This window comes from Schistocerca gregaria, chromosome 6, assembly GCF_023897955.1.
Source record: "Schistocerca gregaria isolate iqSchGreg1 chromosome 6, iqSchGreg1.2, whole genome shotgun sequence".
NCBI lineage: Eukaryota > Metazoa > Arthropoda > Insecta > Orthoptera > Acrididae > Schistocerca > Schistocerca gregaria.
In genome coordinates this window covers 118,844,426-118,863,574 of record NC_064925.1, presented here as the reverse complement: position 1 = coordinate 118,863,574, position 19,149 = coordinate 118,844,426, and the positions used below count along the sequence as shown (strand labels likewise).

General features: G+C 44.2%; 1 protein-coding gene across 2 annotated transcripts in view; it reads right to left on the bottom strand.

Moving 5' to 3' along the window:
• LOC126278963 (homeotic protein female sterile) overlaps positions 1 to 18,708 on the bottom strand; it is a 764,432-nt gene extending 745,724 nt beyond the window's left edge. For both annotated transcript variants that reach the window (XM_049979249.1, XM_049979251.1), the window contains exons 1-2: positions 18,620 to 18,708; positions 18,191 to 18,260 (exon numbers count right to left, since the gene is read on the bottom strand). In XM_049979249.1, coding sequence (XP_049835206.1) covers positions 18,191 to 18,260; positions 18,620 to 18,688 — 139 coding nt within the window. In that variant the 5' untranslated portion in view covers positions 18,689 to 18,708. The remainder of the gene's footprint in view (positions 1 to 18,190; positions 18,261 to 18,619) is intronic.
• Between the last annotated feature and the right edge of the window lie 441 nt (positions 18,709 to 19,149).

Here is a 19,149-nt window from a genome sequence, read left to right as displayed (position 1 = left end):
CATACAATACAGTGCACAGTTTCTTCTTCTTGTATACTGAATGCGCAATCGGGCGCATTTTCTCTGATATTTCAGTACTTTTTTTTTTTTTTTTTTTTTGGAGCCTGCAGCTGGAGTCAGCACAAACAAAATACTGCTCATTACATCTATCATGCGACACGCAATGTTGTCAGGAAACGTCGGCTTGTATCCCGTTACAAACAAATAATTTTTAAAGCGAAATTCTCATGTCCAACTGATAGAGCGGGCCCTGATTAGTCAAGTGCGATATTCGGCCGGCCGGCGTGGCCTTGCGGTTCTAGGCGCTTCAGTCGGGAACCGTGTGACCGCTACGGTCGCAGGTTCGAATCCTGCCTCGGGCATGGATGTGTGTGATGTCCTTAGGTTAGTTAAGTTTACGTGGTTCTAAGTTCTAGGGGACTGATGACCACAGATATTAAGTCCCATAGTGCTTTGAGCCATTTGAACTATTTTTTTACTGTCTCCGTCAATACACACCGATAAAATGAGTACTGCATTTGACTAATTTGAGGCCGCTCTATCAAATGCGCACGAAACTTGCCGCTTGAAAAATGATTTTGTTTGTACGGGAAAACAATCCGACGCTTTCCCTTGACATTGGGCATCCCATGAAAGATGTGATAAGCAGTGTTTATTTGGCTTTCTCCAACTACACATTGCAAAAACGAAATTGCAAATATTTGCCGAAACACCAGAGAAAGTTCACTTGACAACTCAGTAAATCAAATTACACTTTCGTCAGTTAGCATTTTCTTCCGTGGACTCTGTCGTGCGTTTTGTTGCAAAATTCTTGTTCCCTCTCTGCCTTCTTCGCCCTGTCAACCTCTCAATTTCTCCCTCTGCTTCTGGTAGTCACTCTTCCTCCTTCTCTCTCTGTCGAATTGTCTTCGTCAATCTATCTCTCGCGAAAAATCACTGTCCCCTCGCCCTCTTTCAGTACTCTCCATCCCTCAAATTCCATCCTAATTCCCTCCTATCTACTCTCTTCTCTCTCCATCTATCTGTATATCTCTTTTCGTCTCATTCTCTCTCTACCCTTCATCCTCTCTAATTCTCTGGATCGCATTCTCAAATGCTCTCCCTCTAGCTCTCGAATTCTCCCTCTAGATCTCTTATTTTCTCTCTACCTCTCTCAAATACTCTCCAACTCACATACGCTCTCTCTCCCTCACTCATTCTCTCTCTCTTTCACCTTTGTCGGCAATTTCTTTCCGTTTTTACTGCTGTCAGCATGCACAGCACCGTCTCCGAAGTTCATTGGTGCAATTAAGCCTTACAGTGTCCTCAGTCATCTATCCATGCAGAAACGATGCAGCCTTGTTGTGAGGACCACACACTCGCTTCCACAGTAGTTCCTATTTGAACAGTCTCCTGGCCTCGCGACCAACAGACGCACTGCAGCGGATATTCCCCGAAAGATAGACTTCCATTATGTGTTACTCTGCAACATACCGCTTACCGTTACCTCTACCATCTGCTACAAGCAGGAACACCATTTCAACGCAACAACCCCTTCGCCCCCTAACAATTGTCAGGAAGGGGATGTAAACGAAAATGGATAAAGGAATGGCCAGAGGGGTCAGTTAAAAGCCGTGGGGCGACGGACGCTGCACGGTTGTCAGCTCCGAGCGCAACTGTTGACAACATTCCCCTGTTCAGGCTGGAAAGAAGAACAGCTGGAGTGCTACTGGAGAATGCTCAAGTGGCGGAACGAGAGGGGCGGCCCACTACAGACACAAACCAGCACTCGGAATTGGGAAATCACGTTGTCGACGAATGAAGTGAGCGGCGACAATAGGGGTGGCACAGACATTTACATACGTGTGAAAAGCTAAGGGTCAACAGGGAACGAAAAGTCTTTAGAATAAACGTCGGGATGGGAACAGGAGACGATGTTAGTCTTCAGAGTCAAGTCGTTGTATGCAAACAGGCAGAGTACTGTGTGAGCTGGACAGAATCCTGAGACGAACCCTTTTAGTCTACAGCTAATGTAACTGAATTATCCGTCAGTGCTCACAAGCACGTGATAATAACGGAAAATAAACTTTCTAAAAATAACACAAAAACGTTTCGTTGTAAAGATAAGCATAGCAAAGACGTTTAGCTGATACTACTATTGACTAAGTCGCCAAGACGACCACAGTATAACATTTTATATACCTGTGTCTCAGTTTGGGTTATGCACGACAGACAAAAAAGTACAGGCAGCCGGTGTGGCCGAGTGGTTCTAGGAACTTCAGTCTGGAACCGCGCGACCGATACGGTCGCAGGTTCGAGTCCTGCCTCGGGCATGGATGTGTGTGATGTCCTTAGGTTAGTTAGGTTTAAGTAGTTCTAAGTTCTAGAGGGCTTATGACCTCATATGTTAAGTCCCATAGTGCTCAGACCCATTTGAACGAAAAAAAGTACAGTTGATGTGCATCAGCACGGACGCCGTAGCGTTCATCCTCGCCATAGTCAGTTAACCGAAGATTTCTCGCTTATGTTAACATCTTGTGACGTGGCGATGACGACCACTAGTCAGCATTCTATATGAAACCTCTTGGCAGATTAAAAGTACTTGCCGCACTGCAACCCGACCCTGGCACCTTTGCCTTCCGCAGGCAAGTGCTCTGCCGATTGGGCTATTTAAGCATGACTCACAACCTTCCCTCATACCTGTACTCACGCCAGTACCACATCTCCTACTTTGAAACTTGGCCGCAAAATACAAAGATCCATGCTTCGAGTCTCGGACCGGCACACAGTTTTAAGCGGCCAGGAAGTTTCAAAACAGCGCACACTCAGCTGCAAAGTGAAATATCATTCTGGAAACATGCTATGTATCTGCAGCTCATCTCAGGTTATGAACTCCATAGAAGCAACCTAGAGTACAGCTGGGCTATTCCGCTCTAGAAGCTAATCTGCGTGAAACAGGAAACGCTGCAACAGAGGGCTAGTTCCTCACAGAGTCAAGGTTGTTTTGCCTTCAGTGTTTGCATCTTTGTGTCGCCGCTTTTGTTATAGTAAGGGTGTTTACTGTTACATTATTGACAGGAAATAAGACCGAACTCTAGTGGTAAGCTAATTGTGACAGATTATTGCCGTAGTTAAAGAATATAATCTAACAAATTAAGGCGTACAATGCACAGCAACGTCATACTGTCACTGTTACTGTTACTTGACCGACCGAGGTGGCGCAGTGGTTAGCACACCGGTTTCGAATTCGGGAGGACGACGGTTCACATCCGCCTCTGACCATACTGATTTAGGTTTTCCGTGACTTCCCTAGATCGCTTCAGGCAAATGCCGGGATGGTTCCTTTGAAAGGGCACGGCTAACTTGCTTCCCAATCCTTCCCCAATCCGATGGTACCGATGGCCTCACTGTTTGGTCCCCTTCCCCAAATCAAGCAACGAACCAACCAACCAACCAGCCAACGAACTGTTCAAAAATGGCTCTGAGCACTATGGGACTTAATATCTGTGGTCATCAGTCCCCTAGAACTTAGAACTACTTAAACCTAACTAACCTAAGGACATCACACACGTCCATGCCCGAGGCAGGATTCGAACCTGCGACCGTACGCGGTTCCAGACTGAAGCGCCAAGAACCACACGGCCACACCGGGCGGCCAACGAATTGTTACTGCTGGCTTTTCGCATGTAGGTCTGACTTTCCGCGTCTTTCGAAATGTCTGCGCATGTGGCCAATTTCAACCGTACACGTGGAGCTATTTCCGCTCAGTCAAATTATCAGTTTAATTGATGTTTCTCTGCGAAATTCTAGAGAGCAGGTTTTCTTGATTCTTTCCACAAGATGCGTAGATATAAAAGGAAAAAGCTAAGTGGTTCACGGTCCGAGGAAGATATGACACGAGGAGTAACAAGTGTTATAGCCAGCTCAAAAATGGTTCAAATGGCTCTGAGCGCTATGGGACTCAACTGCTGTGGTCATCAGTCCCCTAGAACTTAGAACTACTTAAACCTAACTAACATAAGGACATCACACACATCCATGCCCGAGGCAGGAATCGAATCTGCGACCGTAGCAGTCTCACGGTTCCGGACTGCGCGCCTAGAACCGCTAGACCACCGCGGCCGGCTTATAGCCAGCTCGTCTGGATGACTATGTACTATATGATTTCATGAATTGTGTGGGGGGTGCAAGAGGACGAAAAATATTTAGATGTGGTAAGTGGTTACGATTTTGACACTGATGTACACTGGGCGGAATAGCCTCTTCACTGGTTGGAACAGCCTCACCATTTTTATGTACTGTGGTTTCTGCCTTTTCTGATGTTTGTTTAATACTCTGTTCAAGTAAAGGAATTTCTAACTTGTATATACTGGAATGTATTCACGACTGACATATTGTACCACATTGACAGATTTTACAAAAAAAAAAATGCAGGTCACATTATACTGTGCGTACAGTTCAAATAGGCGGAATAGTCGCGCTGTATCCTATGTGGCGTTTTCACATTTCTTGTAGATATACCAATAGTATCTCATTGTAACTCGATTTTAATTTGTTTTTTATTCTGTAAAACATATCTGGAAGCTTTTCTTTACTCTCTCATTTGTAATAGATACGTCTTAGGAGATTAAATTACTTTTGACGTTGCAAAAAGGGGCCTTGGTTTAGCCTGTACACTCGGGGTGGACAAATATGTGGAAACACCAAGAAACACAATATAATATCATGCCTAATATGGTGTCGGAAACCCGTTAGCATTTAAAATAGCTTACAGTCGTATAGGAATGGATAAATACAGGTTTCGTGTGGATTTCAAGGGAACCTTAAACCACTCTTCCTGTAAAATACTGCAAGTTCGGGTAACGATGATGGTGGTGCATGGCGAACACGCACTCTGCTCTTCAAAGTAAATCACAATGGCTCAATAATACACACATCAAAAAAAGTTTTGCATCACCTCGGTTCCGAGAGTTCCGGAACCTGTACAGAAAATTGGAATAGGGATCAACATATACATCATTTCCGCCTTTTTTTATAGCTCATCAAAACCACACATTGCATGTTGTGCCACCATGCAGCGAGACCTTCAGAGGTGGTGGTCCAGATTGCTGTACAACCCGGTACCTCTAATACCCAGTAGTACGTCCTCTTGCGTTGATGCATGCCTGTATTCGTCGTGGCGTACTGTCCACAAGTTCATCAAGGCACTGTTGGTGCCTATTGTCCCACTCCTCAACTGCGATTCGGTGTGTCACGTCGTCCATAATGAGCCCTTTTCAATCTATCCTAGGCATGTTCGATAGGGTTCATGTCTGAAGAACATGCTGGCCACTCTAGTTGAGCTGTGTCGTTACCATGAAGGAAGTCATTCACGAGATGTGCACTATGGGGGCGCGAATCGTCGTCCATGAAGACGAATGCCTCGCCAATATGCTGTCGATATGGTTGCAAAATCGGTCGAAGGATGGCATTCGCGCATCGTACAGCCGTTACGGCGCCTTCCATGACCACCAGCGGCGTACGTCGGCCCCACGTGATGCCACCTCAAAACAGCAGGGAACCTCCACCTTGCCGCACTAGCTGGACAGCGTGTTTAAGCCGTTCAGCCTGACCGTGTTGGCTCCAAACACGTCTCCGACGATTGTCTGGTTGAAGGCATATGCGACATTCATCGGTGAAGAGAACGTGATGCCAATCCTGAGCGATTCATTCGGCACGTTGTTGGGCCCCATCTGTACCGCACTACATGGTGTCGTCGTTGCAAAGATGGACATCGCCATGGACGTCGTGAGTGAAGCTCCGCATCATGCAGCCTATTGCGCACAGTTTGAGTCGTAACACGACTTCCTGTGGCTGCACGAAAAGCATTATTCAACGTGGTTTCGTTGCTGTGAGGGTTCTTCTGAGCCATAATCCGTAGGTAGAGGTCATCCACTGCAGCCGTAGCCCTTGGGCGGCCTGAGCGAGGCATGTCATCGGCAGCTCCTGTCTCCCTGTATCTCTTCCATGTCCGACCAACATCACATTCTGAGACGCCTGGACACTTCGCTAGTGGAGAGCCCTTCCTGGCACAAAGTAGCAATACGGACGCGATCGAACCGTGGTATAGACCATCTAGGCATGGCTGAACTGCAAACTACACGAGCTGTGTACCTCCTTCCTGGTCGAATGACTGGAACTGATCGGCTGTCGGATCCCCAACGTCTAATAGTCGCTGCTCATGCATGGGCAGGTTTAGTGACATCTCTGAACAGTCAAAGGGCCTGTGTCTGTGATACAATATCCACAGTCAACGTCTATCTTCAGGAGTTCTGTGAACCGGGGTGATGCAAATATTTGGATTTGGTGACTATGGTGGCCTTAGGAGATTCTGGTGCTCCCAAAATCTTCCTATACGATCAGACGTGTGTGAACACGAGTCCTGTCGCCTTGGAACACAGCATTACCACTTTGGGGGGGGGGGGGGGGGGGGACATTTTTACTATGGAATGACCGTGATCCGCCAAAGCGTTGACATAATCCTTGGCCTTAACGCGACCTGGTAGAGAAACCATATGGTCACCGTGCCCCCGCTATATTACCCTCTTTGGACATCAACTCGATCAGAAACAGTTGAAACAAGACTCACCACGCCAACCGTCTTTATTCTGGTGCTCCACAGTGAAGGCTGAAAAGGCTCTGAGCACTATGGGACTTAACATATGAGGTCATCAGTCCCCTACACTTAGAACTACTTAAACCTAACTAACCTAAGGACAGCACACACATCCATGCCCGAGGCCGGATTTGAACCTGCGACCGTAGCAGCAGCAGCGCGGTTCCGGACTGAAGGGCCTATAACCGCTCGGCCGGCCCACAGCGAAGGTATTACGTCTTCGACACCACGCTTTCCTTTTAGGGGCACTTGCGTCCTTGATGAGTGAATTTGGGATTCCAGCACCCATTGCAATCCCCTGCTTCCGGAGCCCATTGAGTTCTGCAGTTACTTTTGCAGTTGCTGTCCACTTATTTTTGGTCACATGCCTCCTCAGTGATCGCTTGTCATCATCACTTAATACACACTTTGGCCCGCACTGTGACTTAGCATATGATATTTACACACTTTCTCTTTATGCGGTCTAAATCCTAGATTCGAACTCTCTTGAAGCACCAAACACTTTGGCGTACTTGGTCACGGTAGCATACGAGCACTAACAATTTGCTCACGTTCGAATTGACTTAACACCGATATAACGCGCACGCCGCTGTGCATAACACTTTTCTGACGACGACTGACACTTCCAACGTATTGAGGAAATTGCTTAGGTGCTTTCGTTGTCAAACCCAACTGCGCAAAATTCAGGCTTGGCTTCCATCCGCAGTTATTTTCAAGTGTGCGTTTCTCGCGGTGTTTCCATATTTTTGCCCAACCTTTGTCAGACCTCTGTTGTTTACTCACAAGGCAAACTTCCCATCTCACCACCTTCAGATTTAGTGGTAAGAGGGACCAGTGGACAGCCCGTCATAAACTGAACACAGATCAACCATGGAAACCGGAAGCAGCTGTACTGGACAGTGGAAGAAAAATAAAAAAAAAAGCAAAGTAGAAACAGGGAACGGTCCAAGAGCAAGAAGTGGAACATAGAGCAAGTACGAAGCAGATAAGCGTCGTGGTTAAGTGGTTACAGTGTTGGGCTACCACACGGGGGAGCCCTGTTCAAAGCTCCCTCCTGACGATTTTTTTTTTTCACTTTTCAAATTTGTGTCCCTGTCGTGGTGTAACGTCCGTTTGCAACAGCGAGCTGTAATGCCAGTTGATTCTGCACAACTACTGTATTAGCAGCCGAAAGGAAGTGGCTTTCGACTGGGACCCGCAAACGTTTGATGACAAGGCGACATGTCAACTGAAACCCCCATGGGAAAATCACGTCTGGTGTTTCATACACCGCATTAGTGACAGTACGTGTTTCATATAATAAGAGCCTCTTGTCGACACACCTAATTTATACGACTGGAAAGTGAGTGAGATACGCCTCCTTGCCCGATACAGTTGTCGACGTGAATGTGAATGTGATCACTCTCAAATACAAACAAATACTAACGAGAAGTGGCCCCGAATCCAACTTCTTCCTAACAATTTACCATTTTGGTTTAAACATGTATAATTTCCGGTGGGCCAATGTTATGAACCGGGAGAGCGGTGCGCTGACCTCACGCCCCTCCTAGCCGCATCCTCATCTGAGGATGACACGGCGGTCGGATGGACTGAAGACTGAGTGCTATGTTATGACATGGCCATAAACACACTGAAAATCCAGACGCTGCATTTTGCGGGCGTGGATGTAAGTGTCAGTCGCTTTTCGCACAGCCAACTGTACATGGCATTTTCCCATGTTAGTGAAGCAAACAAGCTCTTTGTTCATGTCCCCAATCGTACTATTTCGAACGTTGTATACAAAGAAGTCAAAAATAAATTACACATGTAGAAGGTCTTCGGCATAGTCGTAAATAAATACATGGGCAAAACCGGGTTTAAAATACAAGACTTTAAAACGTGATGCACTATTGGTGTTACTCCACAAACACGAAATTATGCTGTATCATCGCGACATGAGAGAAACGTGTGTGCCATTAGGCGAGTGAGGACAACTAGACACGACCCCTCCACTGAAACCGGCCGGAGTGGCCCTGCGGTTCTAGGCGCTACAGTCTGGAGCCGAGCTACCGCTCCGGTCGCAGGTTCGAATCCTGCCTCGGGCATTTATGTATGTGATGTCCTTAAGTTAGTTAGGTTTAATTAGTTCTAAGTTCTAGGCGACTGATGACCTCAGAAGTTAAGTCGCATAATGCTCAAAGCCATTTGAACCATTTTAACCTCCTCTGAAATACAAGGAAATGCCCCACGGTCGGATTGTCGGTTTCACTGACCTTAGTTTCCTGCTTGTCAATTTATGCCGCCGTCTTTCCCACGACACTGAAGCTCGTGTGGGAAAATTATGGTGAATCCTAATATTCTCCTATCAAGATTGCTTTCGCTGCTGCATCACGCATTTCGTTTCCCTCGATCCCAATGCGCCCTGCCACGCAGCGGAATTGCGTCTTCCATCTTAAATTCAGCAAGCAGTAAATGAAACAAAGGAGGCAACTGGCAAGTGAATAAAACTTCAGAGAGAAGAAATAGAAGTTTTGAGGTTTGCCGAAGCTCTGTAATTCTGTCAGGTACAGCAAAGGACTGGAAGGACAGTTGAACGGGATCGATAGTGTCTTGAGAAGAGGTTATGAGGCGTATATCAACAAAAGTACAAAAAGGGTAGCGGAATGTTGTCGAATTAAATCAAGCTATGCTGAGGGCATTAGATAGGGAAACGAGGTACTAATAGCATTAGATGAGTTTTGCTATTCGGACATCTAAATAACTAATGATAGCCGACACAGAGAGGTTATGAAACGCAGACTGGCTACAGAAAGAAAAGGATTTCTAGGAAGAGGAATTTGTTCATACGTAATATAAATTTAAACGTTAGGTTGTCTTTTCTGAAGATATTTATCTGGAGTGTAACCTTGTATGGAAATGAAAAGTGTGCGATAAACAGTTCAGACAGCAACAGAAGTCTTTGAAATGTGGTGATACAGGAAAATGCTGAAGATTGGTAGATTGCGGACCTAATCAGGAGGTACTAAATCGAAGCGAGGAGAAAATAAATTAATGGCACAACTTGAGTAACATGCGATGGGCTGCTAGAACACATTGTGTTCAAATGGCTCTGAGCACTATGGGACTTAACATCTGAGGTCATCAGTCCCGTAGAACTTAGAAGTACTTAAACCTAACACATCCATGCCCGAGGCAGGATTGGAACCTGTGACCGTAGCAGTCGCGCAGTTCCGGACTGAAGCGGCTAGAACCGTTTTTTCCTATTCCTAATCTGAATGTGTTCATTACGTGACCATAGAGCTGTGGTCACATCGAAGTCTTCAGTTATTTGCAGCTGTTACACTGAAGTGTCCATGTTTTGACTCTTGCGAGAATTTCGTGAGAATTGTATTTAAATTTCCACCTGGCAAATATACTGTTACCAAATATGCACAACAATATTTCGTAAATGTGTTAATAATACAAACATCTTCTGCAATATTTGCGATAAAGTCATATTTACTTCGAGGAATTGTTCAGTTACGCCTTTGATTAAAAAAAAAAAGGAGGCTCATGTCTCGTACGTTATCTGCATGATAAGTGACAAGGACAATAAGTGGCTGCCACAAGTCTGCTGTACTACGTGTTCGTGCAACCTCAGAGAGGTGAATGAAACATGACGTCGCATGTCATTGAGACTGACGATGATCTGCAGGGAGTCCACTCCCCAGCCACACTGTTGACAGTTATTTCTGTATGGTTGTTCCACCCCCACCCCCTCCTCTTACCCTCATAAACAAAGGAACCTCCATGAAGAAAGAGACAAAGAGTTGTATACCACGCATCCCTCCAAGTACCTCATAAGAGAAAGTACCCCCCTTCTTGAATCACCACAGAAGGCTCCTGTGTTCTCTATTAAATCTTCAATTGGAGGTCAAACACCGTCAGGTTTGACAGATAGCTCTCTGTTTACTTATGTACGTCAAAAACTTAGAAAAAAAGAGTACGCAGATGTGGTCATCGATCCACAGAACAGAGAACATTTTATAGACACTGAGCTAATGCTGAAGACCAAGGAGAAAGCAGCATGGCAAATACTTTACGAATGTTTCGAACGATTTTCTGGGAAATTTTCAAACACCTTGCGTATGAGACGATGCATTCTGCGATGAGCTGTAATGCAAAAGCCGCTGAAAACGCGCTTTTTTACAACTTCACCTGGATTACTTCCCCCCAACTTATGGTAATGTGGCCGATGAACACGGTGAACTCTTTCACCAAGCTACTACGCTGATGAAGCAAAGTTACGAAGGGAAACGTAGCGCCGCCATGATGTTAAAGTGATTTCTGCAGTATGCTGAAGATGGACGGACCTGTAACGCAGGACTGGCTAGAAAAAGACACACTCCCAAGGCTACTGACATTTTTTTTCCTTTTTACATCTTTTCTTCACTTTGCTGATACATACAACAAATATCGTTACATCGAAATGAGAGCCAATTAAGGAATTCGAGCTTTATCTCACGTTCTGTGGACCATGAAACATACAAAAACCATAGTCTCTTCACCATATATTTCCTCTTCACAAAATGTATAGGCCGATGTCATATGCCGTAAATTTTAACGTTTTAAGTGTTGTATTGGACTTCGACATGATTTTCCCTAGTCGATATTGGTTGTTGTCGGTTTGTGCTGTAGTGAAAAACAGATAATATACTATATGGACAGGTACCTAAACGAAAAATTAAGGTCAGAAGATCAAGAGGAAAGTGTTCCGATCGAATTGGGCGTAAAAAAGACATGCAGCCTTTCTATTCTATTCTTCAACGTGTACAAAGAAAAAAGGGAGGAAATATATCCAGAAGTCGGATTAAAATACAGGGTAACAGATATCAATAAGATCCGCTGATGAGATCTTTACAGGAGGGAGAGAGCCTTTATCCCGCGGAAAAACTGATTCCGACGGATCTTTCTTTCAAGAGTGTGCTTTTTTCACAGAGACACGTTCGCGATCACGATCAGTACATCAGATGGACAGTAGTTACGTTCTATGGAAGGGATTTTGAGTTCACCACGTTTCTCACAGGGATAACTTCATGTTTGTTGATGATGAGTAGTTTCACCCAAGAATTTATTTATTTCTGCGCCTTGGGGGGAGGGATGCTAAGAAGAAAGTTTGCTTTTATACTCGAGACTACTTCTTGCTTTTACACTCTAGACTTCTTCTACAAGGCTACTATAAATGATTCATTTGTTTCCAGAGTTCTATATTTTCCGAAGTATTACATGCTCAAATATGACTGATGCACGAACAGAAGCGTAAACTCATCGAGTTTGCATTGTGCCCACCAGTTGGCGTTACGACTGCAATGGCGACAAAGCAAGAAAACAGTTCTTCTTATCTGTTACGATAATGCAGCGTGCATTCAAATGGAATTATCGAAGAGAACCGTCATGTAAACAGACACTGTGCGTTGGCATCGACGATTTAAGGACACTGGCTGTCTACTGGGCGTCTAAGTGTGCCAGATACAAACGTGGTGAAGGTGAGCGAAAGTTTCGTACGCAGTCCAAAAAAATCAACGGTCCGCGCAAGCCACGAACTTCAAATACCGCACCAAGCTGTTGTGGAAGATGTTGCGAAGGCGGTTACATTTCAGACCGTTCCGTCAGCAATTTGAGCAACACTTAAAACCGAAAACTTATGGCCGGCGCCTTCAATTTTGCATCAAAAGGCTAGAAACACTTTAGGATGAACATTTCGCCTGCAAGCTGATATTCAGCGACAAAGCATCCTTCCTCTATCTTGAAATGTTAGTCGCCACAGTGTGATCGTCTAGGGCACTTCAAATCCTCAGATTCTGGTGCATGAACGAGTTTCGCCGAAAAGTTAATATTTTCCCTGCAGCATCTAAGACGAAACTGAATGGACTGTTTATATTCTCATAGAACATTTGTAGAGCGTAAAACTCAAACTTGTAAGTTTACGGTTCTATTCATGCATGAGTCATATTTTTGCAGGTAATACTTCGGAAAACACAGAGCTTGGAAAACGAATGAATCATTTATAGTAACCCTGTATCTAAGACTGGAATAAGTACGCAACTAGCTATCCGGATAATCAAAAGTGGTTCAAATGGTTATGAGTACTACGGGACTTAGCATCTGAGGTCATGAGTCCCCTAGAACTTAGAACTACTTGAACCTAACTAACCTAAGGACATCACACACATCCATGACCGAGGCAGGATTCGAAGCTGCGACCGTAGCAGTCGCGCGGTTCCGGACTGAAGCGCCTAAAACCGTTCGGCCACCGGATAATCAGCCTGCATGGACATATATAGCACACTACCGCAACCAGTGCAGCTCACTGTATTACGTAAAAAAAAAATCTCAGTTTACCTTGAAACTTTACTTACTTTTAAAGGAAAGTTGTTGCATACAGAGCGAATCTTGGCAACACTGCATTCTGCCCTAAACTAGTGCGGTGATACCTGAACCAATCACAAAGGATTCACATATCGTCATGATAACATACATCGATAATGGAGTGGATAAACATAGGCGAATCTTTGCTTCAGTTCAAATCCTTACTTCTAACTGCAGATCACCCTATCATCACAAACAAGATTTCGGTCCAGGAGGATTGGGGTATGACTGCAGCATACTAATCAATTTTGTTACTCAAACGAGCTGTGGGACTCTTTAGAGGGTGTTTCAGAAGTGATGGTCTATATTCTGGGCTATGACAGGAATGATCATTCCAAACAAAGAAAGGTATGCATTAGGAGTTATGAGCAATTCTTGATCTTCGATACTGTGAAACAAATCTCTTCAACTGCAAGCTCTTTGCTTTCCAAATTTTCGGAAGTGGTAGTACGGACCAAAACAAGAAAAAAATATCCAGCACACACGTGCTTTAAAATGCTTACCACCAGAGCTATGAGAACTTGTTCATCTTTGCTACTTCGAAACACAACTCTTCTAATGAACAAGCGCTGATAACTTTTAAGGTATGCATTTTAGAGCACATGTTTATTCAACATTTTTTCCTTGTGTTGGTCCACAGTACTACTTCCCAAAATACGGAAAGCAAAGAACTTGCAGTAGAAGAGATTTGTTTCACAGTATCGAACACCAAGAACTGCTAATAGCTCGTAAGGTGTGCGTTTTGCAGCCTATATTTACTTGACTTTTTTGTTTCGAATGACCATTTGTGTCATATCCATGAATACGGACCATTATTTCTGAAACCCCCTGTATATCAGTCATTCTTACTGACACGTTACATCACAAACACAATTCTGGAAAATCACAAGTGACATCCTTTGTTTGAAATTCAGTTGAACCGAAAATTTCGTTCCTCGTCTACCCAGAGACTCTAATCGTGCATACATAATGACGCAATATTCTCTGTCAGTTCTTGTCTGTGCTAACAAGAAATAACTTAGACGCTAAGAGTTAAACAATGGTCCTGCTTCACCCTCCCTCTCCTCCAGAAGTTTTCATATTCTGGGTGCGATATATGTACATAACATGCAACAAAATACGCTATGGAGAGTTCTATATTATCTAACCTAGGTTTTCTGAATTCATGACAAGAAGTGCGTTACATATTGCGAATGTTGACACCAGGCTACGCTACAGATCAATACGTACCCACAAATTTTATTTCGCGTGACATTCGTTGGCTTCAGTGACTCACTACCGTCACCTCCTAAGCCAACTTAGATCTCAGGCTACGATATAAATGTGTGTCACTTCAACTATGATTCCGGTGGCAGGGGTGGGATAGGGGAGGGGGGGGGGGGGGGCGAGAGCGCTACAACAGTCTAGACTATTTACGTAGTAAGGGAAAACAAAAAAAGAAATGTGACATTACTCGAAGAGTATTGAAGATTTGACAGAACTCATGAAGAGGCACTGCATCAAGCTGCTGAGAATTAGGGTTTATGATACAGCTTGTCTACAACAGGGCAATCCTGAGGCACCAACGATTCTTTAATATGGTGATGGAATGGCGTGTGAAGGTAAAAATCATAGACAGATACCAAAGCTTGAATACAAGATGCAGCTTTAGTTACACAGATGAACAGACTTGCACAGGACAGTCTAGTGTGGAGAACAGCATCAAACCTGTCACTGGAACGAAGGCGACAGCAACAACAACAACAATTACAAGTCAGTACCGATACTCACAGGCCAGAACCCAATAGGTTAAATTTTATTCCACCGCTGTGTGGTCTGGTTCATTTATACATGAACAAATTCTGCCTTTCTTAATGAGATTTTCTGCACCCTGTTGGCTCACATTCGGAAGTCTCCGAGTTTAAATCACAGTGTAGCAACTTAGGTTTTCCATAGTGTATTTAAATCACTTAAGGGGAGTGATGGTATGGTTCCTTTGGATTTACGCCTCCATCATCCTCCTATCCCAGACTGAATGCTCCACTTTCAATGAACACGTCGTTAAACCCTACGCATTTTACTTTTGCTACTTCCTTTTCCATTTTCCACTCTGTGGACCACTACATTTCTTTGTTACTGTTTTGCTTTCACTCGCACAGGTTACAAAAAGAACACAAAGCTCATCGTTCTTATAAACATCACCTTTGGGCGAACAGTGAATTTCTTTCTTACCTCCCTCCTACCCTCAGGTAACTAAGTATCTAGTAGTTTCAATGCCTGCATTCCATATTTGACACTGGCGGATCGTGAATATGACGCAAGTGAATTTTTACATTTGGTTCTCCTTATCAACAGCCTTCGAGAAACAATCTTTTCTTACACAGACAAGCTATGCTGCCTTTGAGACTCAGAGACTATACTGTAGCTTTCTCGTTAGGCTTATACATTTCAGTCTTAAGCCACTCAAATGGTATCATTTACGGTTTCAACTTATTACATCGTAATCATCAGATGATTTAAGTACTTTAATAGTAAACTCATCAACTGAACACGTTACACTTTGGGAGAGTGGACTAAAAATGAAGTTTGTTTTTACACTGTGCAGACTAATAAGTCCGTAATTCATTTTTCTATCTAAAGCAAAAATGGGATAAGTTTGCAGACGGACCATACTGGATAATCAGCTAGCATGGGCGTAATGTACACCAAATCACCGCCAACCACCGCAGTCAACGACTGTAGCTTACTGTATGTCAGTTTTCTCAACTTACCTTCAGTCTGCATTGTGAGTACCTTTCCGGGCTTTCAGTTAACGAGTGTCTGTTTAACGTAATCACATCAACTGATGATGACTACGTCAACACTGGCAATGATACCATTTGTGAGACAAGAAGCAGAAATATATAACTTTATAAAAAATTATTTTGTATTTCAGATTGACACTGTACTCGGCAATTAAATGGGTAGTAACGACTAGACGCCTTAAAGTTATTAGCTTCGGTTCAGATCAGTATCACTTATTACTGTACGAGCTTACAGGAATTCTTCGACTCATGTAATATTTTATTAACTCGGCTGATAATTTTTGTTGCAGTTCACGTAATTATCAGTAGTGAAATGTTGCCATACAGAAATATCCAGAGAAAACTTAATGAATACGTGCTCAGAGATTGCCAAAGCTTCCGTCCTTTTTCATTTTCAAGCCCGTTTGCTCGCTTCATTTAGTACCTTCAAGTAGAAAATGAAAGAATCACAAAATGGACACATTCGTGTCACACAAGAGAATACCCGTGCACAGGGATATGAACTGGAACCATTTACTGTTGCGGATAAAGTAAATGACTAACGTACTCAGCGACAATGGAAAAAATGATGTTAACTGGGAAAAGAGATTACTCATAAAGCACTTTACTCGATGGCTACGGCATTGTTACCCAAGTTTGTGGTGTACATATTACATCGACTCAAGGACGAATTTCGAGTCTACACTTGGGGGAAAGATAAACTGTCACGCGCAATTGTCGTCCCGTTCTGTTCCCGAAGTGGAATATTTAGTTCACCATTTTATTGTATAGAAGCGCAGAGGATCATAGAATACGATATGCACTAAGAAAGTATTGTCAACTTGGTCGTGCTTCCGGTCGATCAATCTGAAGGTATTCATACGAATGAATATATTAGGGTCTATCAGCTTTTGGCATGGTCTTAAGTCCCCCCCCCCCCCCCCCCCCCACACAAGAAAATAAAAAAATTCTCGCACTGAGACAAAATACATGACTTCCTCACGATGTTGATAAAAAAATCGGAATAAAATTTTGTAATAACTTTCAACCCCAGTCTATAGAGGACGTTATCGTACTTAGATTATAGTTCTAGATTATACTGGTTAGTTTCTGTGACAGGAAAGGGATACTTGCACTGTCAATATTGATTGCTAACACGTCGACCATTTTAATTTCCATCAGATGAATTTTCCACAAAGTGTAAAAGTTTCATACGACAAGTTTCACAGCATTTCTTTCAAGCCTAAAGTTACCAGCAAGCACCTAAACTTCATGGTCTCAAGGACAGATTCATCGGGAACTATTTTGAAGGACGAGTCTATGTAGACTGTTTATTAAAAGAAGTGCTGTAAGTAACAAATAACCAAAATCATGAACGTCAGTAATCTGTCTTGCTGTTATTCATGCTGGCTTTTATTGTGCAAATCATTCATAGTTTCACTTATGTTACTTTACACTTATTTTATTCTATGATTTTTTGTGTCTAAAACAAGGCAATTCAATCGTTCTCCTTTGTAGGCAGAATATTGTATTTTCCCCAAAAATACGTTACTGTGTCTTGTCACTGTTATGTCGTGTAAAGGTATTACTTCACGCTAGTTGTTAAAAAAAAAAAACAAAAACAAAAAATCGGACAAATAAGTATATCTTCTCAGACATTCTATATTGATACACATTCCGGATTGTTTGGTTGTAGCAGATTCTACACATTCACAGAAACCAGAATATTATATTTCAGTTCCCCCGTTTATTTCAATTGTTATGCTTTTTTTTAAATCTGCACTTTTTGTTTCGTTTCGCTTCACTGCTTGGGAGCGAACAGAATATAGAATTTCTTGTATTGATATATTACTGCTGCGGTGCTCTTTAAAATTTTACTGAATAATTTGTACCACTGGCCACGAAAAATATATTTTTCTCATACATGAAACATCAAGTGACGAGATCCACAAACATTATGTCAAAACAACTTTTTGTTTATTTCGGGTGACATTTATGATTTGTGTTTTTAGGGTGACATTTATGACAAAAGCGATACCACGTTTCATATGGAAACTAAAGATGCCCTCAGTTATCGATATACTCGTACTTATGGATAGGATGCAACGGAGCAATGTCGTAAGAGATTGTTTTTACTCTGACAGATGCCCCAAAGTGCACTGCTCGTGTACGAACACTATCTCACAGATAACACACAAGTAGAAAGCACCACTTTTGTTCTATCGAGCAGCTAACTGTCCCGCTCGAGTCAGCCACTGAAGTCGCCGAGTGTGAAAGTCGTCTTTGTTATCAATGAAGTTTACGTGGCAGGTCTCCGATACCGTTCACTAGCTCTGCCAGCCGCAGAGCCGCAGCGCTCGCACAGTGGATTTCGCAGCAAAGTCTGCCAGACTGCAGGCGTACTTACTGCTTTCCGGATCGTCTGCCTCTCCGTTCTCGTCGTCAGATTCCGTTCCCGAGTCGTGGTCGTCGTCTGCCTACGGGGCAAAAACAGAAAACACAAATCGTGTCAGCCATATTTACAGCGTTGGCACACGTTTCAGAGCACAATTTCTACAGCAAATACAACAGCCGGCACCGAATTTTCACTCTCAGATCGTAGCGCAGGGCCAGTTTAAACTTTTCACAGCTCGCCACGGACGCTGGAGGCCCGCGCAGGGTCGAAAACGACCGTCGAAAGCGGAGCTCTTTGTTCTACTTTGCAGCTCGCAGCGGCAGCCATCTTAGCTTGTGGGCGAGCTGGTGGGCCCCCGGTATGACCTTCAAGGAAGGTGACCAGCTCGAAAAAAAACGGAAAAAAAGCCGTGGCAGTTGTCGGGTTACTTAATGTGCCTACCTTGTCCTGGTGCGGCTGATCTTCATTCAGAGAATGTGTCCTCAGTTTGTGGGTCAGAAACTTGAGCATATTTCACTGACGCCCGGGACGTAAAAAAAAATTTTACGCCTTTTTTTCCGGTACCGGGGCGGGTGACAGAGACGAGAGAACTGTTAGGGGTGGTGGCCGATGTCGGGTTTTGTTGAGATACCGAGGAAAAGACAGTGTCCGCGTACACACGTAGAGAGGGGTGGGGTGGTGGTGTCGAAGCACTGCGCGTCCCGCCGCCGCTGTCTGGGGAACGCGACAACAAAGGAAGGGAATGTTGTTGTTGTGGTGGCGGCGGCTCTGTCGGCGGTGGGCCGCGGCAGCACACGGAGGGGGTCCGGCGTCACACGGTCCTCGCGGGCAGGCGCCGTCGCCTCTGCGGCATCCCGGGAGCGCTGCTGGGCTGGGCTGGGCCGGCCGGCCTTGCTCTGCACGGAGCGGACGCGTGCGCACCTCCTCCCGCGGAGCCGGCTCGGCGCTGACTGGCGCTGGCGCGCGCCCGC